Genomic DNA, 12,046 nt, shown 5'->3' on the forward strand with positions numbered 1-12,046 from the left:
CTGTGACAGGTTCTGGGAGAGAGTGACATGGGTTTCTCAAAGGCAAAACCAGTCGTCCCTCCTCCCTCACAGCGAGAACCCTGAAGCCAGCAGCCCAGCAGGTCTGATTCTGAGCCAGAGATGAGTGTGAGTTCGTTGAGGACTCCAGGATGTGGCCCAGAAAGCACTGGTCCCTCCTCCAGACATGGCGGTGCTCAGCTCTGCCCTGGGCCTGCCCTCCCTCTGAGCTGGGCTGGGGAGGGGACACCATCTCCTCACACCCGCATGGTCCCAGGCCCCTTCTCTTTGGAGGGTTTTTGTTCTAATCCCGCAGGCAAACATACACACTTCCTAATGCTTGCTCCGCTCAAAAAGATGCTTGTACTTAGGTCTTGGTAAGTTATAAGCTGCCCCGTTCTCCCTCCTCACTCCTCTGCGTTGACATGTAAGCTTGTGTTGTCACCGAATGAATGAGTCAGAGAAGAGAGAAAATTGAATTCGAGTGGACATGGGTCATCTTTACTTCAGGACGAGATATAATCCGTTACCAGCACACTCTCCCCTTCCTTCCCCCCCAATAGAGGAGTCCTGTGGTTTTGGTTTTTGTTTTCTGCAAGGGCGTGGGAAAGACAATGAGGGGGAAAGGAGAATGGGAGAATGGGGGTCAGTGTTGGGGAGAAGTTGTGAAAAGTGCCCAGGCTCTTTATTTGCAAGGCGACACGGAGAACACCCACTCCTGCCGTCCACCTCATAAGACTGCCGCATGAGGGATTTTTGGTGAGGAAAGTCCTGCTTTGAGCCTGGTGTCTACCACTTCCACCGTGAGAACCTGGAGCCGTGGTTGAAGTGTCGGCTCACGCATGGGGCTGTAAAGGCGTGTTAGAGGTGTTCCTGGGGGGTAGAGGTGACCTAGGGAATTCAGGTGGGGTGTGTAAAGAAATCACTCAGGAGCCCAGTCCTATAGAGCAGTGGTTCTCAACCTTCCTAATGCCGCGACCCTTTAATACAGTTCCTCATGTTGTGGTGACCCCCAGCCATAAAATTATTTTCGTTGCTACTTCATCCTTGTAATTTTGCTACTGTTCTGAACCGTCATGTAAATATCTGATATGCAGGATGTATTGTCATTGTTACAAATTGAACATAATTAAAGCACAGTGATTCACCACAAAAACAATATGTAATTATATATGTGTTTTCTGATGGTCTTAGGCGACCCCTGTGAAAGGTTGAGAACCGCTGCTATAGAGGCAGCGGGCGGGCTGGTGGGTGGGGATGCAAGTTCCTGCTAAGGGAACGTTGCGGCCTTGTGACCCATTGGTAAAAACACACCCATTGGTGTCACATGAAAGCCCTTTGATGTGAAGGTCAAAAAGGAATATGAAATGAGGGCAGCTCTTGTCTGGGATACAAGATTTCACTGTGCAAACCCCATGCACCTTAGACTTGAACTTCACGAGGCATCAGAGAGAAGAAGGCCTGGGGTACCAAAGACTCGTAGCTCATAGGCCTTTATATGGCAGCCAAGAAGCGGGGACTACCCCTTTCCCCCGATACCTGGTAATTCAGCCCACAGGAAGGTAAATGTCCCGGGACAGATGTTCGTGGAGAGTGAGTGCTGCCCTCCAGTGGACAATAAAGTCCAAAAAAATGACCCGGGAGGCACGCCTACCTCTGACATGGGACAACCAGCCTCAGCTCTGTCCATTGTGGTGGGAGGTGGGACAGATTTATTCTTTCTTCTTCACTCTATTTTTTTTTTAATTTCTAGATTTTTCTAAAACAAGTATATACCATTTTAGATTCAGGAAACATTTCTTTAAAGGTCTGCTAGCCCATTAAAGAACTTCTTATTGTGTTTACAGGCAGTTTCAAATTCTGCACATCACAGGAAACGTGGTGGGCACTTCTAACTTGTACCCCTTTTTCTTGTCTTTGGTTCAAGGTGGTGTCACACAAAATTGGACTGTGTCGGGAGCTCTTGGGCTACTTCGGCCTCTTTCTCATTCGGTTTTGCAAGGAGGGCAAGCTCTCTGGTAAGGGCAGAGGGAATGCCATGCAGGCAGGTGCTCAGCCCAGAGATGCAGGAGCACAGCTGAGGGGCGGGCACCCCTCAGGGGAAGTCCCAGTGTGTGGTCCTACCGCTGTTCTCCACTCCTGGACGGGAAGTTTGGGGGTGAGAGGTTGTGTCTGTGTTCAGGGTGAGCTGGAGTCACGTAGCCCTGAGAGGTGGCATGGACAGGAGCAGGAAGTCGGGTCTTTCCAGTGACCGTACTTCCTCTTGTGCCTGCCCCAGCCCCACGCCGATGTCTGCCTCACCTTTACCCACACGCCCCGTGCTGACCTCAAGGCCCCTCAGAACCCCCTTCCGAATGGGGCGCAGGGCTCCAGGCATCGGGATGTCCGATCACACCATCATTTCTCCTTGTCAAGGAATATTTGCTAACAAGTTCAGCTGACACAACTAAGTTCTTAGATTTTTAAAAAAGATATAACAAGAGAGTAAAAGACGACAGTCCCATTCACATAGCCTTTGCTTTCTCTACAGTGCATTTCTAGATACTGCAAGATATTTAGTTGTGAAATGCTATAGATCAGTGGTTCTCAACCTTGGCTGCACATTAGAATCACCTGGGAATCTTTTTAAAATCCTGATTTCTGGGCCTCATCCTCCGGAAATTCTGTTTCTTTGTTACTAATGTTGTGGCCCCACCCCATAACAAAGAAACAGAATTTCTGGAGGATGAGGCCCAGAAATCAGGATTTTAAAAGATTCCCAGGTGATTCTAATGTGCAGCCAAGGTTGAGAACCACTGCTATAGATTACAGTGGGGCCTTGACTTACGAGTTTAATTCGTTCCGAGACCGAGCTCGTTAAGGAGCTCGTTTACTCAAATTACTCTGTCAACTCAATGCAAAAAAATCGACCGTGAGACGGCTGGTATCTCAAAAAACTCGTTAGTCGGGACACTCATAAGTCAAGGCCCCACTGTATCTCAGAGTTTTTTACATTTGTCCTCGAGAGGCCGCGGGGAGGTGGCTCGCAGGTGAAGTTAAGGGCTCTGTGAGCGGGCTTGGCCGCTGGGATTGTGGTGTGCCGGCAAGGGCACCGGGCCTCCCTGGACCGCAGTCTCTCCATCTGCATCCCAGGGTAACATAGAGCTCACTCAAGATGCTGGTATTTTATGAAGATAAAATGTTATTTTTTGAATTAGTTTTAGAAAGCTAAAAATTACATACAAATGCAAGAGAATATTATTATTATGATACTTTACTCTTTCCAATAGTAATACTTTATGTTCTCATGTTAAAGCCCTGGATGTAAAATAAACTACCTGTGCTCGCTTAACCAGTCAGATGCCCTTTCCCCTCTCTCTAGTCATGAAAAAATTAGCGGACTTTGAACTCCCTTATGTGAGTCTCCGAAGTTCCGAACTGGAAAACTGCAAGGTCGGGCTCCGGAAGTGGTGAGTAGGCGTTGCGACGGTGGGCGTTCGAGGCTGTTCTGCCGCGGCTGATGAGAACTGGCCATCCTCACCTGTCGGCTCACAGCCCCACAGCTAGCCAGAGACCAGGGGGAGCTTGGGGAAGGCGAAGAGGAAGGCAGTGAAGAAGACAGAGAGGGGGATGACCAGACGGTTTGCCCTCAAGGAAGGGTGTGGAGGATGATTTTCACTGGTTTCTAGTAAATACTCGGGTATTATCATGAAGATGGTGGCCATGAAGGTCAAGCTCGAACAAGAAGGGCCGCTGGGGTTGGGATTGAAACAGGTAATGGTGAGAAATTACTGACTGTATTGACTGAAGGAATTGGTTGAGGATTGCAAGCAGATCACTTCATCTGTTGAACTGTGGTATTCCCTGAAGGCCAAGGGTGGACTCAGCCAACTTGCCGTGCATCTGAACTCTAAGTGGTTGGCTTACATTCCTAAAGGATTTCAACAATAAACGCTTATATACCAGGATCAGCCGTGTTCCTAGATCAATAGGGCACCTGGCAGAAAATACTACCATTTCCCCCAGAAACAGAGGGCCCTATAGAGAGTGAACTAACAGGAAAAAAAAGAAGCAGGAGGCTCCCCTAACCCACCCCCACACATAACCTATAACCTGTAGTCACTACCAAGGCCGTATTGGATTGCATCTTTGATTCACTCTCTCCCAGCTCAGTTATTCCGTAATCTGAGCACAGAAGCTTGAAAGAAAGGCATTTTGAAATCTAGGAATAGTCGTTATCTTGACCCGGTGTCACCCTGTGAGAACTCTGGTCTGCGGTTTTGAATTTTGGAAACATATTCCCAGCAAGGCTAGAAGTTCGTTTACGGTTATTCAGAAGTATTCTGAGAAACGGTCAAAATCTGGAATGCTGAGAAGGAAAAAGGAAAAACCCTTAGCAGTTCCATCTAAGGGTTTATAGAATAGCTGCTCTTCTGGAAGCTGCGTAGTATAACGAATGGCTGAGCACAGTTACTCCTGGGGTCACAGGATGGGAATCTAAGTCTCAACTCTCTCAGGATTTAGCCAAATAACCTTAGCCAAATCATTTAAGCTCTCTAAGACTCCGTTTCTCTATCTGTAAAATGGGAATAATAGTAATAGAGTCTACCTCATAGGATTGTTGTGAGGGTTAAATAAAATGATCCCATATGCTCAATACATTTTGGCCTTGCTTATTATTGTTATCTTGAGGATAATAATCATGACAAGAACAACAGTGCCTTGGGCTTAGTCTTGTTGCTCATGAGCTCTTCAGAGAGCATGAGATCAAAGGAGAGATGAGGACTCTGTTCCTCACCTTGAAGCTTGAATAGAACATTGGGCTTTGCCTATGTCTTCATTCAACAGGCAAATTCTATATCCTAAGCGCAAGATGAAATGTCTGCCTACAAGCCAGCATCTCACATCCGGGCAGATTGCCTTTGCTCATGGGAACTGGGGGGAAAGCAGGTCTCACTTCAGTTGTTAGAGGCGAGGATCAGGTCACCAGACGGGGAGAGCCTGGAGCAGGATCCTGCAGGTGCCTGTTCCACTTCAGCGGTGAAGTCTTGCAGGATGGGGGCGGGGAGGCGAGCTCCGGTGCCGGGAGCTGTGGGATTCCCAGGAGGCGAGCCTCGTGGTGAGGCCTCATCGGAGTCTTAGGGATTCTCCTCTGCCCATGAATTCCCTGGTGCACCTCTCCTGGCCCGCCCTGGCCTCTCTGAGCCCCAGTGTGGGATGGGTCTGGGGGCTCTCTAACTCTCTGATGTAACAGTTGCCCCTGGGATGCATGAGCGAAATAGTAGCTTATGAGTAGGAATGCTTCAGCTGCTTGGCCCACGCCCCAGAATGAAGTTGATCTTCAACGAGGATTGCCATCCTTTTCCTAGTCTAAACCAATCCCATCGTCTGTTCACCCTACACATCTGAGTGCTGTGGCTCTGCTCGCCTCTGCCAGCACCCTATTCTGACTTTCTGTCTATTCTTAGCCTGTGACTGTGCTTAGACAGTGACTGTCATTTCCGTTCATCCTGCTGACTCTGGATCCGTCAGTCGGACATGGAGCCCTGCTATTTGCAAGTCACTTTGCCCAGGCCCAGAGGGGCAGCTCTGAAGAGGACCCAGGTCCTGGGCTCAAGGGTCCTCCTACTTGGTATCAAGATCAGCTTGAGCCCTAACCAGTTTGGCTCAGTGGATAGAGCGTCAGCCTGCGGACTCAAAGGTCCCAGGTTCGATTCTGGTCAAGGGCATGTACCTTGGTTGCGGGTACATCCCCAGTGGGGAGTGTGCAGGATGCAGCTGACCGATGTTTCTCTCTCATCGATGTTTCTAACTCTCTATCCCTCTCCCTTCCTCTCTATAAAAAATCAATAAAATATATTTTTAAAAAAAGATCAGCTTGATCAGAGCAGTGATCAGGATGAACTCGGGGTGTGGAGAAAGCACAGAGGAGGGGACGTGAGGGCGAGGCTCGCCAGGAGGAGCAGACAGGTCAGGGGTGGAGGTTGGTGAGGCCAGTGGCCTTCCAGGCAGAGGGGAGGAGAGAAAAGGTGGTTGGGCTGGAGAGGGTCTCGGGGGGAGAGAGTAAGAATTGGAACTTGAAATGAAAGCTGGGGTCCTATGGAGGGCCTCGGAGGGGAGCAGGACAGATGACCTGACTTCTGGCTAGGAGGGTCTCAAAGGTTACCCAGGAGAGGCCACTCCTGTTAGAAAGTGGAGCGTGAGACGAGGGAACACAACTGAGGCAGAAGGTCTGGGGAGGAGGTTACCAGAGCAGCTCAGGCAAGAGAGGAGGGTGGGTGGCCTGGGCACCGGGAGGTCATTCGGGTGTGGGTCCGGGCAAGTGAGAGCGCCGGGTATTGAGGGGTGGGGACCACTCAGGCAGGACTTGGCGACCCACAGTGGGGCTGGGTGTGAACAGGGACGTGGGCCATTCCCCTGAAGTTTTATATTTTTGCACCTTCTCTCTCAGTGCCCACCAGGCAAGAGCTTACAGGATAAAGAAAATAGGGAACAGAAGAGGTGGAGGGACAAACGAAAGGCTAGGCAAGTCGAGGGGTGGGGCTTCGTCAGGAAAGGGGTCCTGGTTCAGAAGGAAGAGGGCCATCGCTCCAGAGAGCACGCAGGCGCCCAGGGGAGCCTGTGAGCCGTGTCCTGTGAATTAACTTAATGCTCCTGAATCGTGCAGGTACATGGACCCATCCCTCGACTCCCTGCTGATGGACTGCAGAGCAGCTGTGAATCTGATCTACATGCAGGTGAGGGTAACCAGGACCCATCAGAACACCACGTATTATAGGCCACTTGGGTTTAAACCATTAGAAAAAAAATTGTAGATAAGAAATCTACCTCCATCAGACCTACACTGCCATCTCCTCCCTAGAGAAAAAAAAAATACATACATATATATATATATATATATATATATATATATATATATATTTGTCATTTGTAATTCCTTTCTGTCAATTGCTATATCTTCTGTCCATTTTCCTACTAAGGAGGCTTACATTGTTCTATAGCTTTCTATAAATAATATTAACTCTTTGTCTCATATAGTGCACTCACTTTCCCTGGTTTGACATTTACTTGTTGGTTTTGTTTTAGGTGGTTTTTATAGGCAGAAGTTTTATATTTTCACGTATGATATATTCCTTCATTATGACATTTTGTCTTTGTATTTTAGAAAGCTACCCCTACCTCAAGAACAGATAGAAAATATTCACCTTTATTTTTTTCTGGTTCTTTTGTGGATTTTACACTTAGATCTTTAATGTATCTGGATTTACTTGAATGGGGGTGTGGGGCAAGAGCTAACTTTACTTTCTTTTCCAAGTGTTGCCAGTTGTCCCCAAACCACCGAACAATCTCTTTCTCCTAATTTAAAAAGTAACCTTTTAAAACATACCGGGTATAGTTGGGTCTGTTTTTCTAGCCTTTCATACATGAGTATGTTTTTGTCAGAAGAATTCATTTCTTCTAAGTTTGCTAATTTTGCAATTTGTGCTGTTTTAAGGCCATCCGGGACATTCAGGAAGGGTGGGCCAAACCCACACGGGCACAGAGGCAGGAACTAGAGGCTCTCCAGGAAGAAGGCAACCAAACAAAGGTGAACCAAATGTTGCACCAAAAGAAATCCCCTTGGAGGGACTTAAAGATACCCAGCGGAATGGGGCTGTTTCTAGAACTTATAAACCCACCAAGCACTGAAGACAGCCTTACAAAATAAGGACACTTTTATTGATTTTTCTGACTATAAAATTAATAAAGGCTTTTTGTTTAAAGATTTTGAAAAATACAGACAATATACTATGAGTCCTTTATCAAGTTAATTAATACAGACCCTCAACATTTAAAAAATATATTTTTTTTATTGATTTTAGAGAGAGGGAGGGAGAGGGCCGGAGAGATAGAAACATTGATGAGAGAGAAACATCGATCAGCTGCCTCCTGCATGACCCCCACTGGGGATTGAATCCGAAACCCAGGCATGTGGCCTGACTGGGAATCAAACCAGTGACCTCTTGGTTCCTGGATTGATGCTTAACCGCTGAGCCACACCAGTGGGGCTAAATCTTTATTGTTGAAAGTATTACATGTATCCCTTTCTCTGCCCGCCCCCCCCCCCCCCCTTGACCCCTTCTAGCCCGCCCTCGAAAAGACGACATTTTAAATGTACACTTTTTGCCTATTTTGCTGAGATGGAATTATAACTTCTTGGTCGAGTCGCTCTTCCTCATTCACCATTCAGGCATCGAATATTTTCATTCCCACCGTTCCTGAGCACTGTCACGGGAGCAGGGACACATGGGGGATGAGGCAGAAGTGGTCCCTGCCCTGGCAGGACGCACCACGACCTTCCCCGGCCTGGCTGCCAGCGATCACACGAGGCATTGTCTTCCTCCCCATCGTGCAAAAGAAAAAGACACCCTCACGCCCCCCAGGGGCATGTGTCCTACTAGGATGGCCGTCGCTTCTCACATGAGGTTTGCCTCTGTTTCAAGTGGCCTTTTGCTTCCTCCTCCCTCCCCGCACCTCCCTTTGGAGCAGTTTCTGGAGCTGTCCCGGGAGGTGCGGCACTATGGCTGCGTGCAGCTGGACCCCTGTACCTGTGACTACCCGGAGCCGGGCTGCGGGGCTGTGCTTTCCGTGGGCAATAACGAGATCAGCTGCTGCGTCACCCTGCCTGGCAGCCAGACCCAGCATGTCGTCTTCCCGATGAGCAGAGTGAAGTGCTGGCAGGTCACCTTCCTGGTGAGTATCTGGCACTGCCTCACCCAGGGCTTCACGTTTCCACTCCTGACTGAAGACCCTATTGTTTCTGATGTTTTGTTGTTGTTAATCCTCACCCGAGGACATTTTCCCATTGATTTTTAGAGAGAGAGTGGAAGGGCGGGGGAGAGACAGAGACTGAGAAGCATCGATGTGAGAGAGACACATCGATTGGTTGCCTCCCGCACGCGTCCCTGGCTGGAAGTATGTGCCCTTGACCGGAATTGAACCCAGGACCCCTCAGTCCCCAGGCCCGCACTCTATCCACTGAGCCGAACCAGCTAGGGCAAAACCCTATTGTTGCTGGATGACACAGCTGACACGGAGACAGGTCTGCCATTTGAATCAGCACCTCAAGTGAAGGAACATCTGAGCCACAGTAGGCATCGCCCGGTGGTCAATCGCATTTATCGCCCGGTACAAGTTCCCCACCCAGAGCAGCAGACACCCAGCCTCCCACCTTCCAACACCAGGCTTCCCGCTGCTTGCAGGGGGGCTGCAGTGACAACAGCAATAGAAATAACAGCTCTCATGCATAGAGCACTGAACATGTACTTAGCCCTGACAAGATCTCTCCCGTGGAAAGTGGATGCTGAGCAGTGAGCGGTACTTAAGGATCCCTGGCATCCATCAGACCTACACTGCCATCTCCTCCCTAGAGAAACCCTGGTGATCGGATTCGGTGGGTGCCTACTTTGTACCAGGTGCTATGCGGGGCATTGCCACGTCTATTATTTAATTAAATTCTTAGAAAAACTCAGTGAATTCAATGGAATTATCCCCTGTACACAGGAAACTGAGGTTAATTAGTAGAGGACAAACTCTAGTAGAGCAGCCATGGCACCCAGTTATTAAATCCACAGAATCCAAGGGAATTTCAGACCCGGCATTATACTCAACATCTCCCTCCTCCTCCCCCCCACCCCCTATTTTTGTGAGCACTTCCCCCTTTGATAATTTTTAAAATGTATATATATACATATATATATATATATTTTTTTAAATTAATTTCAGAGAGGAAGAGAGAGGGAGAGAAACATCAATGATGAGAGAGAATCATTGATCAGCTGCCTCCTGCACGTCCCCTACTGGGGATTGAGCCTGCAACCCGGACATGTGCCCTGACCTCCTGGTTAGCCATTTACCCAATGAAAGGTATTGGTTGTTTCCATTTTTTAGCTGCAATGATAAAGCTCCTATAAATATTCCTATATAGGTTATTGTCTCATCACAAGTCTTTATTTCTCTGGTATAAATGCCCAGGAATGCAATTGCTGCGTCATATGGAAGTTGCATGTTTAGTTTCTTTAAGTAAGTGCCAAATTGTTTTCAAGAGTGGCTGGTTGTACCAATTAACATCCCCACCAGCAATGTGTAAGTAATGTAGTTTATCTGCATCCTCATCAACATTTGGCACTGTCACTATTTTTTATTTTAATTATTCTGATAAGTGTGTAATGGTGTTTCATTGTGGTTTCAATTTGCATTTCCCTCAAGGCTAGTGATGTTGAGCATCTCTTCATGTGGTTATTTGCCATCTGTGTATCTTGTTTTCATATCTTTTTCCCGTTTTCTAATTGGACTAGAGCCCCAGTGCATAAATTCGTGCACCAGTGGGGTCCCTTGGCCTGGCCTGCAGTATCGGGCCAAAACCAGCTCTCCGACATCCCCTGAAGGGTCCCAGACTGCAAGAGGGTGCAGGCCAGGCCGAGGGACCCCACCGGTGCATGATCGGGGCCAGGGAGGGATCCGGGAGGGTGGCCAGCCGGGGAGGGACCTTGGGAGGGCTCCAGGGCATGTCCAACCCATCTTGCTCAGTCCTGATCAGCCGGACCCCAGCAGCAAGCTAACCTACCGGCCAGAGCATCTGCCCCCTGGTGGTCAGTGCACATCATAGCGAGTGGTTGAGCAGCCTTAGCATATCATTAGCATATTACGCTTTGATTGGTTGAACGACTGACTGGATGACCTGACACTTAGCATGTTAGGCTTTTATTATATAGGATTGTTTTACTGTTGAATTTTGAGAGCACTTAATAAATTCTAGCTATTATTCCTTTGTTGGATATTTGTGGTTTACAAGTACTTTCTCTGTAGTTCTTTTCTGTCTTCTTAATAACAGGTCTTTGGCGGAACAAAAGCTTTTAATTTTGATGGAGTCTAATTCATCAGTTTTTCCTTTTATAGGTTGTGTTTTCTGTGTCAAGTCTAAGAACTCTTTGCCAAACTCTAGATCCTGAAGTTTTTTCCCTAGAGTTTATTCCTAAAAGTTTTGTAATTATAGGTTATACATTTAAGTCTGTGATCCATTTTGAGTTAGTTTTTGTATAGGGTGTCGATCATAGAACAAGGTTCCTTTTCTTGCTGCTGGGAGTCCAGTTGCTCCAGGACCATTTATTGGAAAGGCTATCTTTCCTCAATTGAATTACTTTTATATCTTTGTCAAAAAACAGTTGGGCATATTTGTGTGGGTCTATTTCTGGGTTCTCTGTTCTCTTCCACTGACCTATGTCTCTCTCCCTCCATCAATACCACACAGTCATTCTCTACCTTTGTAATAACTTTATTGAGATATAAGTCACATACTATACAGTTCATATAAAATGTACAATTTAATGGCATTTCTTATAGTCACAGACTTGTACAACCACCACCACAATCAATTTTAGATACTTTCATCCCCTCAAGAAGAATCCCCACACCCTTTACCTGTTACCTCTCTATCCCCCCATTCCCTACCAGCCCTGAGAGACCATTAATGTACTTTCTGCATCTATAGATTTGCTTGTTCTGAACATTCCATGTTAATGGAATCATATGTGGTCTTTTGTGTCTGGATCCTTTCACTTACCATCTTTCCAAGGTTCATCCTTGTGGTAGTGTGCATTAGCACTCTATTCTTTTTTATGGTCAAATAGTATTTCATTGTATAAATATAACAAATGTGGTTTATCCACTCATCCATTGATGAACATCTGGGTTGTTTCTGCCTTTTGGTTGTTGTGAATTATGCTCCTATGAGCATGTGTGTACAACTCTTAATGTGGACATATGATTCCATCTCTCTTGGGTTTATGCCTAGGAGTGGAATTTCTGGTAACTTTGCCCTAGTGGTAACTCTATGGTTAGGTTTTGAGGAAATTCCAAAACATTTGCTCCATTTTATATCCCCACCAGCAGTGAGGGTTCTGGTTTCTCCACACCCTTGACAATACTTGTTATTGTCTGATTTTTAAAATCATAATCAGCCTCATGTATGTAAAGTGGTATCTCATTGTGGTTTTAGTTCAGTCTTTGTTCTTTCTGTGCTTCATTTTCA

General features: G+C 47.1%; 1 protein-coding gene across 5 annotated transcripts in view; it reads left to right on the forward strand.

Moving 5' to 3' along the window:
• The window catches only part of SNX31 (sorting nexin 31), a 41,462-nt gene that overhangs the window by 13,939 nt on the left and 15,477 nt on the right, over nucleotides 1-12,046 (forward strand). For all 5 annotated transcript variants that reach the window (XM_070391834.1, XM_070391836.1, XM_070391837.1 and 2 more), the window contains 5 exons: nucleotides 1,925-2,015; nucleotides 3,359-3,446; nucleotides 6,644-6,713; nucleotides 7,472-7,564; nucleotides 8,506-8,709. In XM_070391834.1, the coding sequence (XP_070247935.1) occupies nucleotides 1,925-2,015; nucleotides 3,359-3,446; nucleotides 6,644-6,713; nucleotides 7,472-7,564; nucleotides 8,506-8,709 (546 nt within the window). The remainder of the gene's footprint in view (nucleotides 1-1,924; nucleotides 2,016-3,358; nucleotides 3,447-6,643; nucleotides 6,714-7,471; nucleotides 7,565-8,505; nucleotides 8,710-12,046) is intronic.

This window comes from Myotis yumanensis, unplaced genomic scaffold, assembly GCF_028538775.1.
Source record: "Myotis yumanensis isolate MYYU_CA2020_CCGP unplaced genomic scaffold, mMyoYum1.0.hap1 SCAF_15, whole genome shotgun sequence".
Classification (NCBI taxonomy): Eukaryota; Metazoa; Chordata; class Mammalia; order Chiroptera; family Vespertilionidae; genus Myotis; species Myotis yumanensis.